The sequence below is a fragment of the Scyliorhinus torazame genome, chromosome 2 (genome assembly GCF_047496885.1).
Source record: "Scyliorhinus torazame isolate Kashiwa2021f chromosome 2, sScyTor2.1, whole genome shotgun sequence".
Taxonomy (NCBI): Eukaryota; Metazoa; Chordata; class Chondrichthyes; order Carcharhiniformes; family Scyliorhinidae; genus Scyliorhinus; species Scyliorhinus torazame.
The window spans coordinates 122,611,287-122,634,545 of NC_092708.1; the positions used below are offsets into that span (position 1 = coordinate 122,611,287).

At 49.3% G+C, this 23,259-nt stretch overlaps 1 protein-coding gene across 1 annotated transcript in view; it reads right to left on the reverse strand.

Moving 5' to 3' along the window:
- dnah9l (dynein, axonemal, heavy polypeptide 9 like) overlaps nucleotides 1-23,259 on the reverse strand; it is a 1,249,478-nt gene that overhangs the window by 796,919 nt on the left and 429,300 nt on the right. Inside the window, exon 30 of the mRNA XM_072476205.1 lies at nucleotides 7,627-7,787. Within this exon, the coding sequence (XP_072332306.1) occupies nucleotides 7,627-7,787 (161 nt within the window). The remainder of the gene's footprint in view (nucleotides 1-7,626; nucleotides 7,788-23,259) is intronic.

Here is a 23,259-nt window from a genome sequence, read left to right on the forward strand (position 1 = left end):
ACCAAAGGCGGGTGAGCCGCCAAGTGCAGTGACTCTGTGCTTCCGTAGTTCCAGGGTGAAGGAGAAGGTCCTGAGCTGGGCCAAGCAGAAGCGGGTGGTGCAGTGGGCTGGAGCTGGTATACGTGTATACCAGGACTTTACGGTGGAGCTGGCAAGGAGGCGGGCTGCCTTCAACCGGGTGAAGAGGGCACTGTACATTAGCAAGGTGCGGTGCGGCACTGTATATCCAGCGAAGCTGAGGGTGACTTACAAGCTCAGGGACTTTTATTTTGGAACGGCGGAAGCAGCGGAGGAGTTTGCGAAAGCAGAAGGACTGTGGCAGAACTGACAAATTGAGGAATGGCCATGTGCCGATGTAACCTCATGACTGTATTTTCTTCTTTTTTGTATCATTCGCGCGGGTGTAGAGATTAAAGGAGCCAAGGTGGTATATATTTGGACAAGGGAAGGGACGGGACTTTCACTCGAAATGAGAGTTCTTTGGGGTGTAGGTGGATATGCGGGGTTTGTGTGCTAAAAGGGTATCTTTGGGCTTTCCTGGGGCCGGGCAAGTGGGAAAGGGACTCGGGTGGGGGCCTCCACGCTGGCCGGTTTGTGCCGGCCAGTGAACGGGAGTGAGGTGGGGGGGACGGGCTGCGGCCATCGGAGCCTGGCAGAACAGAGTCCGAGTGGTCTAGCCGGGGTGGATACTTGGGGGGGGAAGGAACCGAGGGTGGGGAGAGGAGTTTTACAAGAGGCAGTGGACGGGAGGAACAGGAGACCTGGGGTGGGGGTGGGGGGGGTGGGGGTGGGGGAGCTGTGTAAGATTAAGGGTGACTACGGGTAATCCCTGATTCCATTTTGTCATTTGTTTATGTAAACATGCGGGTTGAGGTTTGGCGGTTGGTGGGTAGATGGGAGCGTTGTTGTTATGGGGACTGACATATCTTGCTGATTATTGTTTATTGTTGATGGATGTAAATGTGGGAGAAAATGTGAAAATGGAGGAGAATAAAAAAAAAAGAATTTACAGTGCAGAAGGAGGCCATTCAGCCCATCGAGTCTGCACCAGCTCTTGGAAAGAGCACCCTACTCAAGATCCACACCTCCACCCTATCCCCATAACCCAGTAACCCCACCCAACACTAAGGGCAATTTTGGACACTCAGGGCAATTTAGAATGGCCAATCCACCTAACCTGCACATCTTTAGACTGTGGGAGGAAACCGGAGCACCCGGAGGAAACCCACGCACACACAGGGAGGATGCGCAGACTCCGCACAGACAGTGACCCAAGCCGGAATCAAACCTGGGACCTTGAGCTGTGAAGCAATTGTGCTATCCACAATGCTACCGTGCTGCCCTTCATAGGACGGGGTGTCGAGTATAAAAGCTCGAAAATTATGTTACAATTATATAGAACGTTGGTTTGGCCACATTTGGAATACTGTGTCCAATTCTGGTCACCGCACTACCAGAAGGACATAGAACATAGAAAAATACAGCACAGAACAGGCCCTTCGGTCCACGATGTTGTGCCGAACCTTTGTCCTCGATTAATCATAGATTATCATTGAATTACAGTCCAGGAGGCCATTCGGCCCTTGAGTCTGCACCGGCTCTTGGAAAGAGCACCCTACCCAAAGTCAACACCTTCACCCAACACTAAGGGCAATTTTGGACACTAAGGGCAATTTATCATGGCAAATCCACCTAACCTGCACATCTTTGGACTGTGGGAGGAAAACGGAGCACCCGGAGGAAACCCACGCAGACACGGGGAGGATGTGCAGACTCCGCACAGACAGTGACCCAAGCCGGAATCGAACCTGGGACCCTGGAGCTGTGAAGCAACCGTGCTGCCCTTAAGAACAAATAAATCTACACTATATCATTTTACCGTAATCCATGTACCTATCCAATAGCTGCTTGAAGGTCCCTAATGTTTCCGACTCAACTACTTCCACAGGCAGTGCATTCCATGCCCCCACTACTCTCTGGGTAAAGAACCTACCTCTGACAACCCCCCTATATCTTCCACCATTCACCTTAAATTTATGTCCCCTTGTAATGGTTTGTTCCACCCGGGGAAAAAGTCTCTGACTGTCTACTCTATCTATTCCTCTGATCATCTTATAAACCTCTATCAAGTCGCCCCTCATCCTTCTCCGTTCTAATGAGAAAAGGCCTAGCACCCTCAATCTTTCCTCGTAAGACCTACTCTCCATTTCAGGCAACATCCTGGTAAATCTCCTTTGCACCTTTTCCAAAGCTTCCACATCCTTCCTAAAATGAGGCGACCAGAACTGTACACAGTACTCCAAATGTGGCCTTACCAAAGTTTTGTACAGCTGCATCATCACCTCACGGCTCTTAAATTCAATCCCTCTGTTAATGAACACTAGCACACCATAGGCCTTCTTCACAGCTCTATCCACTTGAGTGGCAACTTTCAAAGATGTATGAACATAGACCCCAAGATCTCTCTGCTTCTCCACATTGCCAAGAACTCTACCGTTAACCCTGTATTCCGCATTCATTTTTGTCCTTCCAAAATGGACAACCTCACACGTTTCAGGGTTAAACTCCATCTGCCACTTCTCAGCCCAGCTCTTCATCCTATCTATGTCTCTTTGCAGCCGACAACAGCCCTCCTCACTATCCACAACTCCACCAATCTTCGTATCGTCTGCAAATTTACTGACCCACCCTTCAACTCCCTCATCCAAGTCATTAATGAAAATCACAAACAGCAGAGGACCCAGAACTGATCCCTGCGGTACGCCACTGGTAACTGGGATCCAGGCTGAATATTTGCCATCCACCACCACTCTCTGACCTCTATCGGTTAGCCAGTTCGTTATCCAACTGGCCAAATTTCCCACTATCCCATACCTCCTTCTGGAGACTTTGGAGAGAGCACAGAAAAGGTTTACCAGAATGTTGCCTGTATGGAGGGTATTAGCTATGAGGAGAGATTGAATAACCTGGGATTGTTCTCCCTGGAGAGACGGAGGCTGAGGGGCGACCTGATAGAAGTTTATAAAATTATTAGGGGTACAGATAGGGTGGACAGTTGGAGGTTTTTTCCCAGGGCAGAAATGACAATTACAAGGGGGCACAGGTTCAAGGTAAGGGGGGAAAGGTTCAGTGGAGATATGCGGGGGAATTTTTTTACACAGAGGGTGGTGGTGACCTGGAATGCACTGCCAAGTGAGGTGGTTTAGGCAGATACGTTAGCGACCTTTAAGACTTGTCTGGATAGGCATGTGAACAGACGGGGTGTAGAAGGATACAGGCGGTTGGTCTAGCGAGGATACGTGATCTTCGCAGGCTTGGAGGGCCGAAGGGCCTGTTCCTGTGCTGTATTGTTCTTTGTTCTAATATAAAAACAGAAGCAAAAGCTTCTTTAAAAATATAAACAAGAGAGAGACCGAAGTGAACATAGGCCCCTTGAAGAATGATATTGGGAAATAATAATAGGGAACCAGCAAATGGCAGAGGTTTTAAACAAATACTTTGTGTGAGTCTTCACAGCGCGACACGCCAATAAAATTGAAAAAATACTAAAAATCAATAGGCAAAATGGCCCCTCGATGCCGGAAACGCGATCTGCGATTGGGCATCCGCCAAAAATCGAGGATCACGCCCAGTGCCGGACCGAACGCCATACTTCTGGGGAAGTCAACACAATCCTCACCCCGTGCCGGCGTCAGCATGCGAGACCGTCATTTGCATGTGTTTAAGTACCATTACCGGGTTTGACCCCATATACTCTGGACTCCGTGACTCTCCGCCCCTCTCAGGCAGAAGTGACGCGGGCACAGTTCACAACAGGTATTAAAAAGCAGGGTCCACGCGCCATGGCTTCTGAGGGAGAGAGAGGAAGTAAGAGAAGTTTCTAAATAGTTGTACACTGGAAGAAAATGTAGTGCTTCCTGGGCGCTGTCTGCCAGGGCCAGGGGAGTAGTGGGAACGACTTGCTGATGGACCTGTGGATCTGGGGTGACCCCCTCGGAGTTGGGGTAGTCAGGCATGGACCGCCATTGCTGCGGTAGCTGCTATAATGGCAACTATTTGGTACAGGCTACAGGTCCGTGGAGGATCACTCTGCCGACTGCTCACTGTGTCCTGTAAATGTTCACAGAGCCTCAGCTCATTTGAGAGCGCACCCAGGCAGCCCCTCTGGAAACCTTCAGACCCCAGCTGACCCATCAATGAGATTGGTGTAGCCAAGCTCAATCAGTGGCCACCAGGTGCCGGCACTCCTCAGTGGACTCAACAGAAGCGCAGTCCCACTGCAGGGGAGGCAGAGGAAAAGAATAGCTCACCCAGACAAGGGACACATGCGGAGTGGCATAAGGCATCCTCCATGGCACACTGCTCCTTGCAGGGCAGAGGCCTCAACAGTTAGGCTATGAGCTAACCCATGCCGCAGGACCACCAACTGTTTCCAGGTCCTCCCTGTCCACTGCACCACCGCTCCTTTCCATCATGCCACGGATAGATTGTCACATCTTCTGTGTCACACCCAGGACCCACATCACACTACAGCTAAGCTCTCAGCAGATGCCCACCCCCATCGCCCAACCCAGCTGTAGGACCTGCCCTCACACAAGTCCTGAAGCACGGAGGCGGTTGGCGGACCACTGTGACCCTCTCCACCGCACAACCCAGTGCCACCTTACTAGCAGATAACACTCGGCCCACCCAGTAAAGACACCTACAATAGCCCCACTGGAGAAATAGGACAGGGGCCACAGAGCCTATCGCTGACATGGGCTACGGCAGCCACTGGTACTGCTATCGACAGGGACCGGAGGTGAGGATGTATGCCCCCAGTGTCACTCACAGAAGGGGTACGGGTGCCGTGTGGAAGGTAACATTTCGGGGAGGGAGGGCTGAGGGTTAGGGGTGAGGTCGAGTGGGGAGAATAGGGAAATACGGCGAGTGGTTATGAGGTGCAACTCAGGGTCACTGTGTCGCCAGTTGGAATAGGATGGGTAAGGGAATACTCATTTTGCTAACATTTCTTCTCTTCTCTCTCCCCGCCCCCCCTCCACACAGAATGAATTTCGGAATACTCGCCATCTACCTGGCCACAGCTTCCTTTCCAGAATCACTGAGGCTGCAGGCACAGGCGCTGCTCGGGGAGGACCCTGCACAAGAGGTGCAGGGACCAGCCGGTGAGGCTGGGAGTTGATTGTCCAACAGGCCGAGGGGGAGGTGTGAAGGAAGCGTTGCATCAGGCAACATTTCTACCGTCAGCGGCAGTCCTTCGAGGACCTGCCAGACCAAGTGTGCCGCTGTCATGTGAGAGTACCTTTAAGAAATGGGTGTTTAGCAAATAGCTGTAGTGGATGTAGCTTTAAGAAATGGGGTTTATCAAATAGCCGCAGTGATGTCAGAGTGTGGGTGGAGCTGGGCTGTCTGTCTGCTTTACTTTCGCTTTGAGCTGGAAGCTACAGGGTGTGTTTAGTTTCGTTTTGCATCTGGGATGGCCACTTACAAAGAAACATGGACATTTGCAAAGACTCAAGGGAAATATGGCCAATACAAGATTCAGGCAGGCTCAGAGCCTAAATGTATATTTGTAAGCAGCGAACCAGACAGTATCGAAACCCCCAGCCGATTTGCATTCTAATGACCCATTTCCTTAAGACAAAGGACTGATACTCAGGTATCCGATACAGTTCCAGACACATCGGCGCCACTCCCTTTACTCAGGAAGCATAAACAGCAAGGTCAATGACTGCTTAAGACACACCCAGCCATCACGGCACCCGCCCCTTTATTGGCTCAGATCGAAGGCAGTGATCGAAGTCTGCCGAATTATTGGGTCCAAGGATAAACAGAGACACTGCCATGTGTTCGACCTCTTTTGGACCTGGCGCTCCGGCAACGTCTATCTCCAATTGTAGCACCACGACCAGAAGCAAGTCCAAGCTCAACGCTCGCTACCAGACGGATGAGCCTAGCTGAACCGCAGTTACTTCTCCAGACCCAGCAGATCCAGATTCGAACAAAGGCCACTGCTCCTCTGGCCTAAGCCGGGTGCCTTAAGTTAAGTACAGGTTGTTATAGTGTCAGGTGTAATTTAGCTCGTAGTGTTTACGTTGCATGTATAAGTTAATCTTGTGTGTAAATAAAGTATTATTGAACTTGAACTAACTAACTGGTTGTTGGGTCTTTGATCAATATCCTGTTGAACCTTGTGGTGGTATCATTTGATACCTGGCGACTCTGAAAGCAATATATCAATCTCTAGACAAAAGAAGGGCAACCTTATTGACTGCCATATTTATAGCGAGTAAATATAGCAACACAGCGAGGTTAAGATTTCAGAGCAATGGCAGCTCTGAGAAAACTGTGGGCTCATGAAATTCATAGCTTATGGGAAAACTTGGGAAATTACTATACAGACATGAACGATGGAATACAAAACAAAAATACTGTTGCACAAAAAATGTTGCAGAGAACTATGGCAAACTAATTTCTTTACAATATCATTGCACGTAACATCCTAACCTGAAGATTAGTATGGATCAGCATTTAAATGTAAATGTTCCTATTACAATCTTGTTCTAGTCAAATGTCGTTCAATCACACAAGACCATCTTTGATGGAGCAATAATTTTCAAGAAAGTGTCTGATCAAAATAACACTATAACACCATGCGGAAAGTAGAAAGAAAATATAGCACGCCATGTATTCAATATTATATTCCAATCAATAAGGGAAAAAAATACTTCTCAAAGAAGTTCCTAATTATTTTAATATATTCATATTTATCATTTATAATCCATACACCTTTTAATATATTTTTATATATATATATATATATATACACAGAGGCGGCACCGTGGCACAGTGGTTAGCACTGCTGCCTCACAGTGTCAGAGACCCGGGTTCGATTCCGACCTCGGGCGACTGTCTGTGTGGAGTTTGCATATTCTTCCCGTGTCTACGTGGGTTTTCTCCAAGTGCTCCGGTTTCCTCCCCAGTCCAAATGTGTAAGTTAGGTGGATTGGATATGCTAAGTTGTCCCTCCGTGGGGTTACAGGGATAGGAAAGAGGATTGGGCCTAGGTTAGGGTGCTCTTTCAGAGGGTCGTGCAGACCCGATGGGCCGAATGGCCTCCTTCTGCACTGTATGGATTTTATGATTCTATAACCTGGACCATGCTACGCACAAATAGATATTACTTTTCATATCCAATGTATATATAGGATGGCTGAAGAAGTCAACACTCAAAATATTAAGGCAGTTGATAAAGTGACTTAAAAAAAAAAAATTTAGAGTACCCAATTCATCTTTTCCAATTTAGGAGCAATTTAGCTTGGCCAATCCACCTACCTGCACATCTTTGGGTTGTGGGGGTGAAACCCACGCTAACACGAACAGTGACCCAGAATCAAACCTGGGACCTCGGCGTCGTGAGGCAGCAGGGCTAACCCACTGTGCCACCGTGCTGCCCGATAAAGTGACTTAACATTAAACAGCAGATTATAGCCCAGACTTCACAGATATTAAAATACCAAATTACTTCAAGTTTTCAGCTTAATATGCTTTGGCACAAGAATTTATGAACACTAAAATCGCTCAAATATCTAGTAAAACAAATAAGTAGATCAATATAAGGCACACCTGTCAGTCAGAGGAGTAATCACTAACCGAGGAGTATTACCAAGATACTCATATGAATACTGAAACTGAGCATCACAGATATTAACAAAGCAGTGTTGTTGATTATCATCCCATCTTTGTCGCAGTTGTGATAGCCAGGTGAATGACTGACTATTAGTGACCTAGCAAAAAAAATTTTAATTTGAAAAATTATGCATATCATATTTGAACAGTTTCTCAAATAAAAAAGCTAATCTACTTTCATATTTTTTCTTTATACTTTACCAGATACCTTATGGTATTGAGTAAATGTGGAAGAATTAAAACATCTATCTTTTGAAAAGACATTGGGCGTGATTCTCCGTGCCTGAGACTAAGTGTTGACGCCGGCGCAGGATTTGTGGGCTTCCATGACAGCACAACTGGCGCTGCACCTGGACCGATTCAGTGACGGTTGAGGGGCTAGCACGGGCACCACATGGAACGCAATCGATACCAATGATAAACGGTGCCGGATTCGCGATTGACACTCAGGAGGCTGACAAGCTGCAGCCACATATACACACTTCACTCCCCACACATACCATCTCAGCCAACAAGATGGCAGCAAGACGCGCGACCCAACGATTTACGGCGCCGAGCTCGAGACCCTCCTGGACACGGTGGAGCAGAGAAATACCAATCTGTACCCCAGCCCAGGAAGGAGGGTGCCACCTGTTGCCATTTGCCATGCTTGGGCGCAGGTGGCAGAGGCAGTCAGTGCCACCAGTAATACCATCCGGACTGGCCAGCAGTGCCGTGAAAAATTGCACGACCCCCTTGGGGCGGCCAGGGTGAGGGTGAGAATGCAACACTGTTCTTCGGCACTAACCCCCGTCCCACACACCCATAATCCTATCTCCACCCCCCAACCCGGTGGGTGGCCGAACCCACACCCTGCACCACATGTCGGCACCCATACCCTGCACCCATGTCGACTGGGTGCCCTGGGCACTGAGGCCACCAGCTACCAACCCCCTGGCTGCATGCATCAGACTGTCTAACACTGTCGTTTTCTGTCCCAGGTGGAGGTGGTGCACTCCGTGTACTCCATGGCCGAGAGCATGCAGACCCTAGTCGAGACCAGAGCAGGCCTCCAAGTCTAGCAGCGTGAGGTGGTGGTGGAGCCTCAGGAGATAGCTCTGCTTGCGCCCCCATTCCATGGACTATCCCGGGGGGGCGAGGAGGTGATGGGGCCCGTGCCGTTTACTCCTGCAGGGGAGGTGCCGCAGCACCTAGGACCCCCCCCCCCTCAGGTCCCTGGCGCATCTGGTGGGCAGGGGTCAAAACAGGGTGGCACCACGCCACCTGGGACACCCAAGCAGACCCGGTCGCCCAGAAGACAGTCGCCAACAGGGACCCAGGTCGCAGGGAGGGCATCACAGCAGGCCGCCTCCAGCCTGATGCACCATCTGGGGATCCGCCTGGAAGTAGCGTTAGGGCCTGTAAGGCCAGAATGTTAGACAGCAGTTAAATCGGTGCAGGGCACAGTTTAGTTTTAGGGGCTAATAAGAATAATAATCTTTATTGTCACAAGTAGACTTACATTAACACAGCAATGTGAAAAGCCCCTAGTCGCCACACTCCGGCGCCTGTCCGGGTACATAAGAACATAAGAACTAGGAACAGGAGTAGGCCATCTGGCCCCTCAAGCCTGCTCCGCCATTTAATGAGATCATGGCTGATCTTTGTGGACTCAGCTCCACTCTCCGGCCCGTACACCATATCCCCAAATCCCTTTATTCTTTAGAAAGGCATCTATCTTTTTCTTAAAAACGTTTAAAGAAGGAGCCTCAACTGCTTCACTGGGCAAGGAATTCCAGAGATTCACAACCCTTTGGGTGAAGAAGTTCCTCCTACACTCCGTCCTTAATCTACCTCCCCTTATTTTGAGGCTATGCCCCCTAGTTCTGCTTTCCCCGACCAGTGGAAACAACCTGCCCGCATCTATCCTATCTATTCCCTTCATAATTTTATATGTCACAATAAGATCCCCCCGCATCCTTCTAAACTCCAATGAGTACAGTCCCAGTCTACTCAACCTCTCGTCATAATCTAATCCCCTCAACTCTGGGATTAACCTAGTGAATCTCCTCTGCACTCCCTCCAGTGCCAATATGTCCTTTCTCAGGTAAGGAGACCAAAACTGAACACAATACTCCACCTGCGGCCTCACCAACACCCTATACAATTGCAGCATAACCTCACTAGTCTTGAACTCCATCCCTCTAGCAATGAAAGACAAAACTCGATTAGCCTTCTTAATCACCTGTTGCACCTGCACACCAACTTTTTGTGACTCGTGCACCAGCACACCCAGGTTCCTCTGCACAGCAGCATGTTTTAACATCTTACCGTTTAAATAATAATCCATTCTGCTGTTATTCCTCCCAAAATGGATAGCCTCACACTTGGCAACATTGAATTCCATCTGCCAGACCCTAGCCCATTCACCTAACCTATCCAAATCCTTCTGCAGACTTCCGGTATCCTCTGCCCTTTTTGCTTTACCACTCATCTTAGTGTCGTCTGCAAACTTTGACACATTGCACTTGGTCCCCAACTCTAAATCGTCTATGTAAATTGTGAACAACTGCGGGCCCAACACTGATCCTTGAGGGACCCCACTAGTTACAGGTTGCCAACCAGAGAAACACCCATTTATCCCCACTCTCTGCTTTCTGTTAGTTAACCAATCCTCTACCCATGCTACCACTTTACCCTCAATGCCATGCATCTTTAGTTTATGCAGCAACCTTTTGTGTGGCATCTTGTCAAAAGCGTTCTGGAAATCCAGATATACCACATCCATTGGCTCCCCGTTATCTACTGCACTGGTAACGTCCTCAAAACATTCTACCAAATTAGTCAGACACGACCTACCCTTTGTGAACCCATGCTGCGTCTGCCCAATGGGACAATTTCCCTCCAGGTGCCCCGCTATTTCCTCCTTAATGATAGATTCCAGCATTTTCCCTACAACCGAAGTTAAGCTTACCAGCCTATAATTACCCGCTTTCTGCCGACTTCCTTTTTTAAACAGTGGTGTCACGTTTGCTACTTTCCAATCCTCTGGGACCACCCCAGAGTCTAGTGAATTTTGATAAATTACCGCCAGTGCGTTTACAATTTCCCTAGCCATCTCTTTTAACACTCTGGGATGCATCCCATCAGGGCCAGGAGACTTGTCTACCTTTAGCCCCATTAGCTTGCCCAATACTGCCTCCTTAGTGATTACAATCATCTCAAGGTCCTCACCTATCATATCTTTATTTCCATCAGTCACTGGCATGTTATTTGTGTCCTCCACTGTGAAGACTGACCCAAAAAACCTGTTCAGCTCCTCAGCCATTTCCCCGTCTCCTATTATTAAATTTCCCTTCTCATCTTCCAAAGGACCAATATTTACCTTAGCCACTCTTTTTTGTCTGATATATTTGTAGAAGCTATTACTATCTGCTTTTATGTTCTGAGCCAGTTTACTTTCATAGTCTACCTTACTCATCTTTATGGCTTTATTAGTAGCTTTCTGTTGTCCCCTAAAGACTTCCCAGTCCTCTAGTCTCCCACTAATTTTTGCCACTTTGTATGTTTTTTCCTTCAATTTGATACTCTCCCTCACCTCCTTAGATATCCACGGTCGATTTTTCCCCTTTCTACCGTCTTTCTTTTTTGTCGGTATGAACCTTTTCTGAACACTGTGAAAGATCGCTCGGAAGGTTCTCCACTGTTCCTCAACTGCTTCACCATGAAGTCTTTGCTCCCAGTTTACCTTAGCTAGTTCTTCTCTCATCCCATTGTAATCGCCTTTGTTTAAGCACAAAACACTAGTGTTTGATTTTACCTTGTCATCCTCCAACTGTATTTTAAATTCCATCATATTGTGGTCGCTCCTTCCAAGAGGATCCCGAACTATGAGATCATTAATCAATCCTGCCTCATTACACAGGACCAGATCTAGGACCGCTTGTTCCCTTGTAGGTTCCATTACATACTGTTCCAGGAAATTATCCCGGGCACATTCTATAAACTCCTCCTCAAGGCTGCCTTTACCAATCTGATTAAACCAATCGATATGCAGATTAAAATCTCCCATGATAACCGCTGTACCATTTCTACATGTATCCGTTATTTCTTTGCTTATTGCCTGCCCTACCATCCTGTTACTATTTGGTGGCCTATAGACTACTCCTATCAGTGACCTTTTTGCCTTACTATTCCTGATTTCCACCCAAATTGATTCAACCTTGTCCTCCATAGCACCAATATCATCCCTTACTATTGCCCAGATGCCATCCTTAAACAACAGAGCTGCACCACTAACCTTACCGTCCATTCTATCCTTTCGTATAGTCTGATACCCTTGGATATTTAACTCCCAGTTGTGACCATCTTTTAACCATGTTTCAGTAATGGCCACTAAATCATAGTCATTCACGATGATTTGCGCCATCAACTCATTTACCTTATTTCGTATACTACGAGCATTCAGGTAAAGTACACTTATGCTGTTTTTTATGTCTTTGTTATGAATCCTAACACCTTGATCAGTAACTTTTTGCAAATTATTTTTTCTCTTACCCGTTCTCCTAATTTTCCTTGTCTTTGAACCCATATCTCTACATAATAACCTGTCACGTAACCTGCTGCCTTGATTTCCATTAACCATTATACTGTCCATAGCTTTACACTTCCCTTCCCCCCAACTTGCTAGTTTAAAGTCCTTGTGACTTTAAAAGACCCTGTGAAATGTCTGCACAATGTTCAGCACCATTTGTGACTCCTCAGGTAACGAAGCAGTCCATGTCCAAATTCAGCAAGCCTGGACAATATCCAGGCTTGAGCTGACAAATGGCAAGTTACATTCATGCCACACAAATGCCAGGCAATGAATATCTCCCACAAGACAGGAGCTAACCATTGCCTCTTGACACTCAATGGCATTACCATCGCTGAATCCCCACAATCAACATCCTGGGGGTTACCATTGATCAGAAACTGAAATGGACTAGCCACATTAAAACTGTGGCTACCAGGGCAGGTCAAAGGCTTGGAATCCTACGGCCAGTAACTCACCTCCTGCCCCCCCCAAAGTCTGTCAACCATCTACAACGCACAAGTCAGGAGTGTAATGGAATCCTCTCCACTTGCCTGAATGAGTGCAGCTCCAACAAGAAGCTCGACATCTTCCAGGACAAAGCAGCCCACTTGATTACTCCTCCTTCCACAAACAATTAAGCCCTCCACCACCGGTGAACGGTCGTATCCGTGTTTACCATGTACAAAATACACTGCAGTAACTCACCAAGGTTCCTTAGATAGCAACTTCCAAACCCAGGACCACTACCATCTAGAAGGTCAAGAGCAGCAGATACCTGGGAACTCATCACCTGGAGGTTGCCCTCCAAGTCACTCACCATCCTGACTTGGTAATATTCCTTCATTCCTTCACTGTCGCTGGGGAAACATCCTGGAACTCCCTCCTTCACAGCACAGTGGGTGTATCTACACATCAAGAACTGCCACGGTTAATGAAGGCAACTCACCACCACCTTCTGAAGGGTAACTAGGGATGAGCAATAAATGCTGGCCAACCAGCGACAACCACATCCCGTAAATGACTTAAACATTTTAAAATCCCGCCCATTGTGGGAGGGATCACTTTTCAGCAAATTTGCATGTCCACACTTCGGGCAAGCCAGCTAGTTTCACTCTAATGTGCAGATTCCCGAGGTATCCGAGGCATTGGGATCAATGTGCTTTGCCTCAGAGACCTCGAGTGAGTGCTGTTCAGTACTGGTCTCCACAAACAGGGATCAGGTGGAATGGCGCTTGTGGGGCCTCCCAGGGGATCGGAGGCTGTCAGGTGCATGCCCTTTGGGCAGGTTGGTACCCTGGCACTGCTGGTGCCATCTGGGGACCCTGGCATTAGCACCTTGACAGCGTCAGTCTGGCACCCTGGCAGTGCCACCTGTGTGCCAGCCTGGTACTGCCAAGGTGCCACGCTGGCATTTTTTGTGTGTTGGCAATCTGACTGGGGATGCCCTGTGCAGCTGTTGGGTGGGTGCGTGGCAGGCCGGGGACCCTCCCATAGTGCTTTGGGGGGCGGCAAGTGGAGCTCCTTGGTGTCGAAAACGGGGCAACATGTGGCCTTGGCCAAGCATTCCCACTGAGGCCCCTTATTTAACGTAAGTGGCGTTTTATAGCCATGTGTTTCTTGGCGCTGTGATCTAAACATGCTCACTAGGGGAACTTTGTTCCCTTTTAGTTGGTGTTGGCTAAACCGGTTGAGAAACTCCCCAGGGCCCAAAATAATGATTAAGGGTGCGATTCTCCGGAAAGATTTCTAAGTGTGGTAGCGAGCAGGAGCTGCTGTAGATTCCCGATGCTCAGCCCGCGAGGCCGGGAATGCTAATCAACGTTAATTCGTCCACTTAACATAATAACCTGTCAAGTAACCTGCTGCCTTGACCTCCATTAACCATTATACTGTCCATAGCTTTACACTTCCCTTCCCCCCAACTTGCTAGTTTAAAGTCCTTGTGACCAACCTATTTATCCTATTCGCTAGAACACTGGTCCCAGAATGGTTCAGGTGAAGACCGTCCCAACGGTACAGGTCCCTCCTGCCCCAGTACTGATGCCAATACCCAGAGGGAGAATTCAGAATGTCCAATTACCTAACAGCATCTCTTTCAGGACATGTGGGAGGAAACCGGAGCACCCGGAAGAAACTCATGCAGGCTCAGGGAGAACGTGCAGACTCCGCACAGAGTGACTCAAGCCAGGAATCGAACCTGGGACCCTGACGCTGTGAAGCAACAGTGCGAACCATTGTGCTACCATGTCGCCGAGGGACATATCTGTAAATATTTGTGATGTGGAGATGCCGGCGTTGGACTGGGGTGAGCACAGTACGAAGTCTTACAACACCAGGTTAAAGTCCAACAGGTTTGTTTCGATGTCACTAGCTTTCGGAGCGCAGCTCCTTCCTCAGGTGAATGAAGAGGTATGTTCCAGAAACACATATATAGACAAATTCAGAGATGCCAAACAATGCTTGGAATGCGACCATTAGCAGGTGATTAAATCTTTACAGATCCAGAGATGGGGTAACCCCAGGTTAAAGAGGTGTGAATTACATCAAGCCAGGACAGTTGGTAGGATTTTGCAGGCCAGATGGTGGGGGATGAATGTAATGTGACATGAATCCCAGGTCCCGGTTGAGGCCGCACTCATGTGTGCGGAACTTGGCTATAAGTTTCTGCTCGGCGATTCTGCGTTGTCGCGCGTCCTGAAGGCCGCCTTGGAGAACGCTTACCCGGAGATCAGAGGCTGAATGCCCTTGACTGCTGAAGTGTTCTCCGACTGGAAGGGAATATTCCTGCCTGGTGATTGTTGCGCGATGTCCATTCATTCGTTGTCGCAGCGTCTGCATGGTCTCGCCAATGTACCACGCTTCGGTACATCCTTTCCTGCAGCGTATGAGGTAGACAACGTTGGCCGAGTCGCACGAGTACGTACCGCGTACCTGGTGGGTGGTGTTCTCACGTGTAATAGTGGTATCCATGTCAATGATCGGGCACGTCTTGCAGAGATTGCCATGGCAGGGTTGTGTGGTGTCGTGGTCACTGTTCTGAAGACTGGGTAGTTTGCTGCAAACAATGGTTCGTTTGAGGTTGCGCGGTTGTTTGAAGGCAAGTACATTACACGTGAGAACACCACCCACCAGGTACGCGGTACGTACTCGTGCGACTCGGCCAACGTTGTCTACCTCATACGCTGCAGGAAAGGATGTCCCGAAGCGTGGTAAATTGGCGAGACCACGCAGACGCTGCGACAACGAATGAATGGACATCGCGCAACAATCACCAGGCAGGAATGTTCCCTTCCAGTCGGAGAACACTTCAGCAGTCAAGGGCATTCAGCCTCTGATCTCCGGGTAAGCGTTCTCCAAGGCGGCCTTCAGGACGCGCGACAACGCAGAATCGCCGAGCAGAAACTTAAAGCCAAGTTCCGCACACATGAGTGCGGCCTCAACCGGGACCTGGGATTCATGTCACATTACATTCATCCCCCACCATCTGGCCTGCAAAGTCCTACCAACGGTCCTGGCTTGATACAATTCACACCTCTTTAACCTGGGGTTACCCCATCTCTGGATCTGTAAAGATTTAATCACCTGCTAATGGTCGCATTCCAAGCATTGTTTGGCATCTTTGAATTTGTCTATATATGTGTTTCTGGAACATACCTCTTCATTCACCTGAGGAAGGAGCTGCGCTCCGAAAGCTAGTGACATCGAAACAAACCTGTTGGACTTTAACCTGGTGTTGTAAGACTTCGTACTGTAAATATTTGTGCACATTAAGCACCTGTTCACACTGTTACAACCTGCCTCATTCTGTCAGATGGGTGTGAGGGGTGGGCTGGTCTGGGCTAGCCAGAGAAGGGGTGTGGGGGGAATGAGCGGATGCTGTGGGTGGATTGGGCTCGCCATCCTACCTCCCCTCCCCCTGCCCCCCCCCCCCCCCCCCCCCCCCCACCACCACCACCACCATCACCCCAGGGATCTGATGGGACCATGTGATGGAATGGCCAGCTCGCATGCAGAGATCACCCAAGTGGACGGTGGAATATGCTACCGTGGGCAGGTCTCAGGCGTTGGCAAACGATGCAGAGCACCAGAGCTCAGCGTTGTCATCATCCTCCATCTCATGGACCAGAACCAGTATTACTGCCAACCCAGGGCTCCCATCCAGTTGTGTGGCAGGTATGCATCACAGAGGGTGTTGCACGCTCCACTGATGCAGCAGTGCCTCCTCCTCGAGCAGTGCCGGCTTGTACACCTACAGGGCATCCCAAAGGCTGTGGCGATTAGCAGGAAGGCCACCATTGCCCATTAAATTCCAATATCCATTGTCTGCAGGGGGTGAAAGGCCGACATCACAGCATGGTACGTACCCCCGCACCCCAACCAGGTCCAACGGGATACATGGTGGCTCTGGTTGGCACTGCAGGCTCTACCCCGCATGCCCCCCCTCAATCTCCGCACCCCTGGCCCCATTGGTGCTGGCCCTGGTGCCCATTCCTGCTGCCAGGGGTACCATTGGCTGGCACTGCCCATGCCAGCAGTACACTTTGTGGCCCTCTTCCGGCACCCCCTAGGGGCAACTGTGGGTGTGCCCTGGGTGTGCTGCCTGATGCCCCGCCGGTGGGTGGAGGCTGGTTGGGTGGTGGGGGGGTATGGCGGAGGGTGGGGTGCGGGGGTGGTGGGCTGGGGGCACCCTTAAGGCCGGTGTCAGTCTGCAGAACCAGAGGCCAAGGTGGGTGGTCAGTGGGGTACCCAGCAAGATGGCTGCCTTGCAGGCAGGGAAATGACGGTCTATGGCTGGGCACCACCCCAGTTCCGTGAGGGGTCACCCCAGTCACTCGGCCTTTTCCCCGTCACACGCACCCCTCCATTGCCCAGGCAGGGCCCCACTCCCATCCCGTGTCCTGCCCGGCAGCCCACAGTCACGCCTCTCTGCGTCCCAACTCCTCTCTCTCCCTCATCAGCCACAGCACCGGTTTCAAGATTTATAAAAGCACAAGTGAACTGCACTATCGGGAATTCGGGAATCGGAGGCAGGGAATCGCGGAGGCCCTGGGGAACACCAGGTCAGGCCTACTAATGATATGCAAACGGTGTTTGTGCGTTCCGGAACGCATTCACGCCGCTGTCGAGGTGACAGAGAATTGCAATTTGGTGCCAAATCACTGCCCACTGCGATTCTGGGACTGATTCTCCGCCCAATCGCCATTCCCAATTTGGTCTTGTTGACTGAGAGAATATGGGGCAAGAAGCTCAAATCAAGACCAAATAAGACTGAATCATCAGATTCAACCAGAGAGCATCCAAGGAGGGGAACAGAATCAGTAGCAAGGGTATAAAATTTGTAAAGAAGGCTTAAGATGGTGAACATACAATCATACAAATTCGGAGCAGGAGTAGGCCACTCCTGTGACCCTGCTTCGTCATTCATTAAGATCATAGTTTTGCTCTTTCCAATATTTAGCTGAAGGAAATTACAGCTGATCCAAGATTGGGTTTCAGAGAAATTGAGGGATCCCAAAAACAAATGAAAGGTTGAGCGAGGTGACGGGGCAGATTTGGGCGTTATTAAAGTGCTTATGTAAGTGGAGTCCTTATCTTCAGATGATGTCACCAACACCATGGGAATGAGAAAGCAAACAGAAAAATAGGAGGAAAGTGAGGATTTTGAGTCTGTTTAACCTTGAACAAATTTTCCAATTATCTTTCTCCTGTGCTATCGAACTAACTGTGTAGATTGTAGTCTCGTTGATTCTAGTGCTGGCTGATTGCACGCTGAGCTCTCAAACTGGCTGCAACACTTTGGATACATTTACTAGCTATGGGCATTGAAGATTTAAATTGTATAGTTTAATAAGGTCGTTGAAAATAAAGTTTATTTTCAATCCTCTGAATAAGGATGTTCTAGCATTCGTTTTTTGGAGTCACAAAAATACATATCTCATACAGAGAAACTTCGGCAAGAAGCAACATTTTAAAATTTAATAAATAATTTGCATTCCAAAAGTTGCTCTCATAATTTCAGGATGTCCCTAAGAATTTCATAGCCAAAGTATGGGCAGTTGTCATGTAGGGAAATGCAGTCGTCAGTTTGATCATGGTGATAGCGATGTAATAATGTTTTTTTCAGTGATGGTGGCAGAGGAAGATAAAATGTTGGTCAGAACACCAAGAGAACTTCCCTGCTCTTCTTCATTTATTTTTACATATACCTGAGCGACCCTGTTTGCCAGCTCACGAGACAGTGTAGCATTCCTTCAAGTACTGTCATGGGGTATCTGCTTAGATTACGTGCTGAACACTCTGGAGTGGAATTTGAACAAATGGCCTTCGGACTCACGCAAAAATTGTCACACTCAGACACAGCTGACATGTAATAGTTATTTCAAAAGACTCATATCAGAAAGATCATTGCATAAGAGTCTCATTTGTCTCCCCGGGAAACAAACAGTTTAAATTCATCTATTCAGTAGCATTCAATATTTGACCATAATACTGTTGGTGATGTTAAATTACATGGTCATTTGTAGTGCCTATGAAATGGTGTAACAGAAAATACAATTCTAACAGCTCAGAGGCAACAGAATCAACAAAGTAACTTTTTCCATAACTTCATCATTTTAATTTTTTGCATTTCCAAATCAGCTTTTATCCCTGCAAAATTCAACAGTGCTGAATACAAAAGCATCTCTTCCATTTTCTGTACTGACAAAGGTTGTCAATTTAGGATTTTGCAAAAAAAAAAAATGTTAATCATGGATGGCACGGTAGCACAGTGGTTGCCACTGCTGTCTCACAGCACGGTTCAATTCAGGCCTCGGGTGACTGTGTGGAGTTCACACTTCCACCCCGTGTCTGCGTAGATTTCCTCTGGGTGCTCCGGTTTCCTCCCACAGTCCAAAGATGTGCAGGTTAGATGGATTGGACATGCTAAAAGGTTAGGTGGGGTTATTGGGTCACGGGGATAGGGTGGGGCCTAACCGTAGGTAGGGTGCTCTTTCAGAGAATCAGTGCAGACTGGGAAAAAGTGCCTACAAAGGCATGCTTTTCATTGCTGAGGGGCTGGTGCAGGTTGGAATCGGACTAGCGGACCTGGAAAAAAGTTGGGGTGGCTGCAGGGTGCAGAGGCGGGCTATTTAAAAGACATGGCTCAGCGCCCTGGGCCTTTGTTCCAGTTAGAATAAAAACACGAGGGCTCTGTTCAAGCGTCACACTGCCTCACCCTCCAAACACTCCCCATATCCCATTTATGCCCTCCACCCACCCACATGGTCAATCATGCCAAACTCTGACCTTCCATCCATCCCCTCTGCTTCTCATGCCCCAGGCCATTGGCCCACTAGACACTGTATAGATCTAATAAACCCTAGTGACAGTGTGTTAAAATAAACATTTTAAAAATAATTTATTCAGAACTTGTTGCGATGTTGAAAAACAAATCATTTCACTACAAGCTAATAAAAAGTGTCAATTGTACAGACCCTTTAAAGTATCAGTGAGAAAAACCACAAGCTCTGGAAACCGCTTAGCATTGTGTAAACAAACATTGGGAAATTGATAGCGGAGATCAGAAAGCTTGAGTTGCTAATCAAACAATAGTTTCTGTGGGGTACAGGTGCTTCAACAACTATTGATTATCTGGGCTTTCAGCCAAGTATACATAATGAGGATCTGGATGAGTGACAAGTTTATTGGTTTGTAGTGAAGTTTCATTTTTCCAACATAATAGAAAGTTTTTTTTTAAATATGTTTATTAAGAATTTTTTAACAAAATTTTCAACCATACAAACAAACCCACCCCCACCCCGTAACAAGAAGAAAAAAAAGCTCGCATAGCAAGACATAAACATGGCAAGTCAATATGATACAGAACTTTGTACATTGGATTCCTCCCGTACATATCAGTTTTCCGGATCATTTATGTATTTTCTTGCTCAGATGCCCCCCAGAAAAAAAAACCTTCCCCGTCCCTCCCTCTTCCCCCCCCACAAGAAAGATATCCCCCCCTCCCCCCCCCCATGGTTGCTGTTGCTGACCAAACTTCATCTAACGCTCCGCGAGATAGTCTAGGAACGGTTGCCACTGCCTGTAGAACCCCTGCGCAGACCCTCTCAAGGCAAACTTTATCCTCTCCAATTTGATAAACCCTGCCATGTCATTTATCCAGGCTTCCACACTGGGGGGCTTCGCATCTTTCCACACTAACAAGATCCTCCGCCGGGCTACCAGGGACGCAAAGGCCAGTATGCCAGCCTCTTTCGCCGCCTGCACTCCCGGCTCGTCCGCTACTCCAAATAATGCTAGCCCCCAACTTGGCTTCACCTGGACTTTCACCACCTTAGATATAGTTCTCGCAACTCCACTCCAGAACCTATCCAGTGCCGGGCACGACCAGAACATATGGGCATGGTTCGCCGGGCTTCCTGAGCAACTCCCACATCTGTCCTCCACCCCAAAGAACCTGCTCAGCCTCACCCCCGTCATATGCGCTCTGTGAACAACCTTAAATTGTATCAGGCTAAGCCTGGCACACGAGGAAGAGGAATTAACCCTACTTAGGGCATCAGCCCACAGACCCTCCTCAATCTCCTCCCCAGCTCCTCTTCCCATTTACCTTTCAGCTCCTCTACCAACCCATACGCCCGACATCACCCTGTCTTGAATCCCCTGTGCCGGGAGCAGCGGGAATTCCCTCACCTGCCGCCTCACAAATGCCCTCACTTGCATGTACCTGAAAGCATTTCCCGGGGGTAGTCCAAACTTCTCCTCCAGCGCCCCTAAGCTCGCAAACGTCCCATCGATGATCAGGTCCCCCATTCTTCTAATCCCTGCCCGATGTCAGCTCTGAAACCCCCCGTCCATCCTTCCTGGGACAAACCGATGGTTATCTCTGATCGGGGACCACACCGAGGCTCCCATCGCACCCCTGTGCCGTCTCCACTGCCCCCAGATCTTTAGCGTTGCCGCCACCACTGGGCTCGTGGTGTACCTTGTCGGCGAGAGCGGCAGCGGTGCCATCACCAGCGCCCCCAGGCTCGTTCCTTTGCAGGACGCCAGCTCCAATCTCTTCCATGCCGCCCCCTCTCCCTCCATCACCCACTTACGGACCATCGCCGCGTTGGCTGCCCAGTAGTAGCCACCCAGATTCGGCAACGCCAGCCCTCCTCTATCTCTACTACGCTCCAGGAACCCCCTCCTTACTCTCGGGGTCTTACTCGCCCACACAAAACCCATAATGCTCCTGCCTACCCTCTTAAAAAAGGCCTTGGTGATCACAATTAGAAGGCATTGGAATACAAAAAGAAACCTCGGGAGGACCACCATTTTAATCGACTGTACCCTGCCCGCTAGCGAGAGTGGCAACATGTCCCACCGTTTAAAGTCCTCCTCCATCTGCTCCACCAGCCGCGTCAAATTAAGTTTGTACAGGGTCCCCCAGCTCCTAGCTACCTGGATCCGCAAGTATCGAAAGCTCCTTTCCGCCCTCCTCAACGGTAGGTCACCTAATCTCTTCCCTGATCCCCCGGATGCACCACAAAGAGCTCACTCTTCCCTACATTGAGCTTGTAGCCCGAGAAGTCCCCAAACTCCCTTAGGATCTGCATGACCTCCACCATCCCCTCCACTGGGTCCGCCACATACAGCAACAGGTCGTCTGCGTACAGCGACACTCGATGCTCCTCTCCCTCTCGAACCACCCCCCTCCATTTCCTAGACCCCCTTAATGCCATGGCCAAAGGTTCAATTGCTAAAGCAAACAACAGGGGGGACATGGGGCAGCCCTGTCTCGTCCCTCGATACATCCGAAAATACTCCGACCTCCGCCGATTCGTAACCACACTCGCCACCGGGGCTCTACATAGGAGCTTAACCCAACTGATAAACCCCTCCCCAAACCCAAACCTCTGCAACACTTCCCAGAGATACTCCCACTCTACTCAGTCAAAGGCCTTCTCCGCGTCCATAGCTGCCACTATCTCCGCCTCTCCCTCCACCGATGGCATCATTATCACGTTTAGGAGCCTCCGCACATTTAGCTGCCTGCCCTTTACAAATCCCATCTGGTCCTCGTGAATCATCCCCGAGACACAGTCCTCAATCCTCGCAGCCAACATTTTTGCCAGCAACTTAGCATCTACGTTGAGGTGCGAGATCGGCCTATACGACCCGCATTGCAGTGGGTCCTTATCCCGCTTCAGGATCAAAGAGATCGTCGCCGCCGACATTGTCGGGGGCAGGGTCCCCCCCTCCCTTGCCTCATTGAAGGTCCTTACCAACAACGGGGCTAACAGGTCTACAGCCCTGATGGAGATTAACTCTCCCCTGACCACCGCATTCAACGCCTCCCATACTACTCCCACCTGCACCTCCCCATTGTCGTTGGCCTCCAGATACCTTTCGATACACCCCCGCACCCTCCCGCACACTTCCTCGTCTGCCAGCAGTCCCACATCCAACCTCCACAGCGGGCGTTGGTCATGCTCCTCCCCCAGCTCTAGCTCCACCCAATGCGGGTCTGAAATGGCTATGGCCGAATACTCCGTTCCCTCCACTTTCGGGATCAATGCCCTGCCCAGAACAAAAAAATCTATCCGGGAGTAGGCCTTGTGTACATGGGAGAAAAAAGAAAATTCTCTGGCCAAAGGCCTGGCAAATCTCCACGGATCTACTCCTCCCATCTGATCCATAAACCCCCTGAGCACCTTGGCCGCAGCCGGCCTCTTTCCGGTCCTAGATCTGGAGCGATCCAGTGCTGGGTCCAACACCGTGTTGAAATACCCACCCATTATCAAGCTTCCTACCTCCAAGTCCGGAATACGCCCCAACATCCGTTTCATGAATCCAGCATCGTCCCAATTCGGGGCGTATACATTTACCAATGCCACCCCCGTCCCCTGCAACCTACCGCTCACCATCACGTATCGGCCTCCATTGTCCGCTACTATGTTCTTGGCCTCAAACGACACCCGCTTCCGCACCAGTATTGCCACCCCTCTATTCTTCGCATACAGCCCCGAATG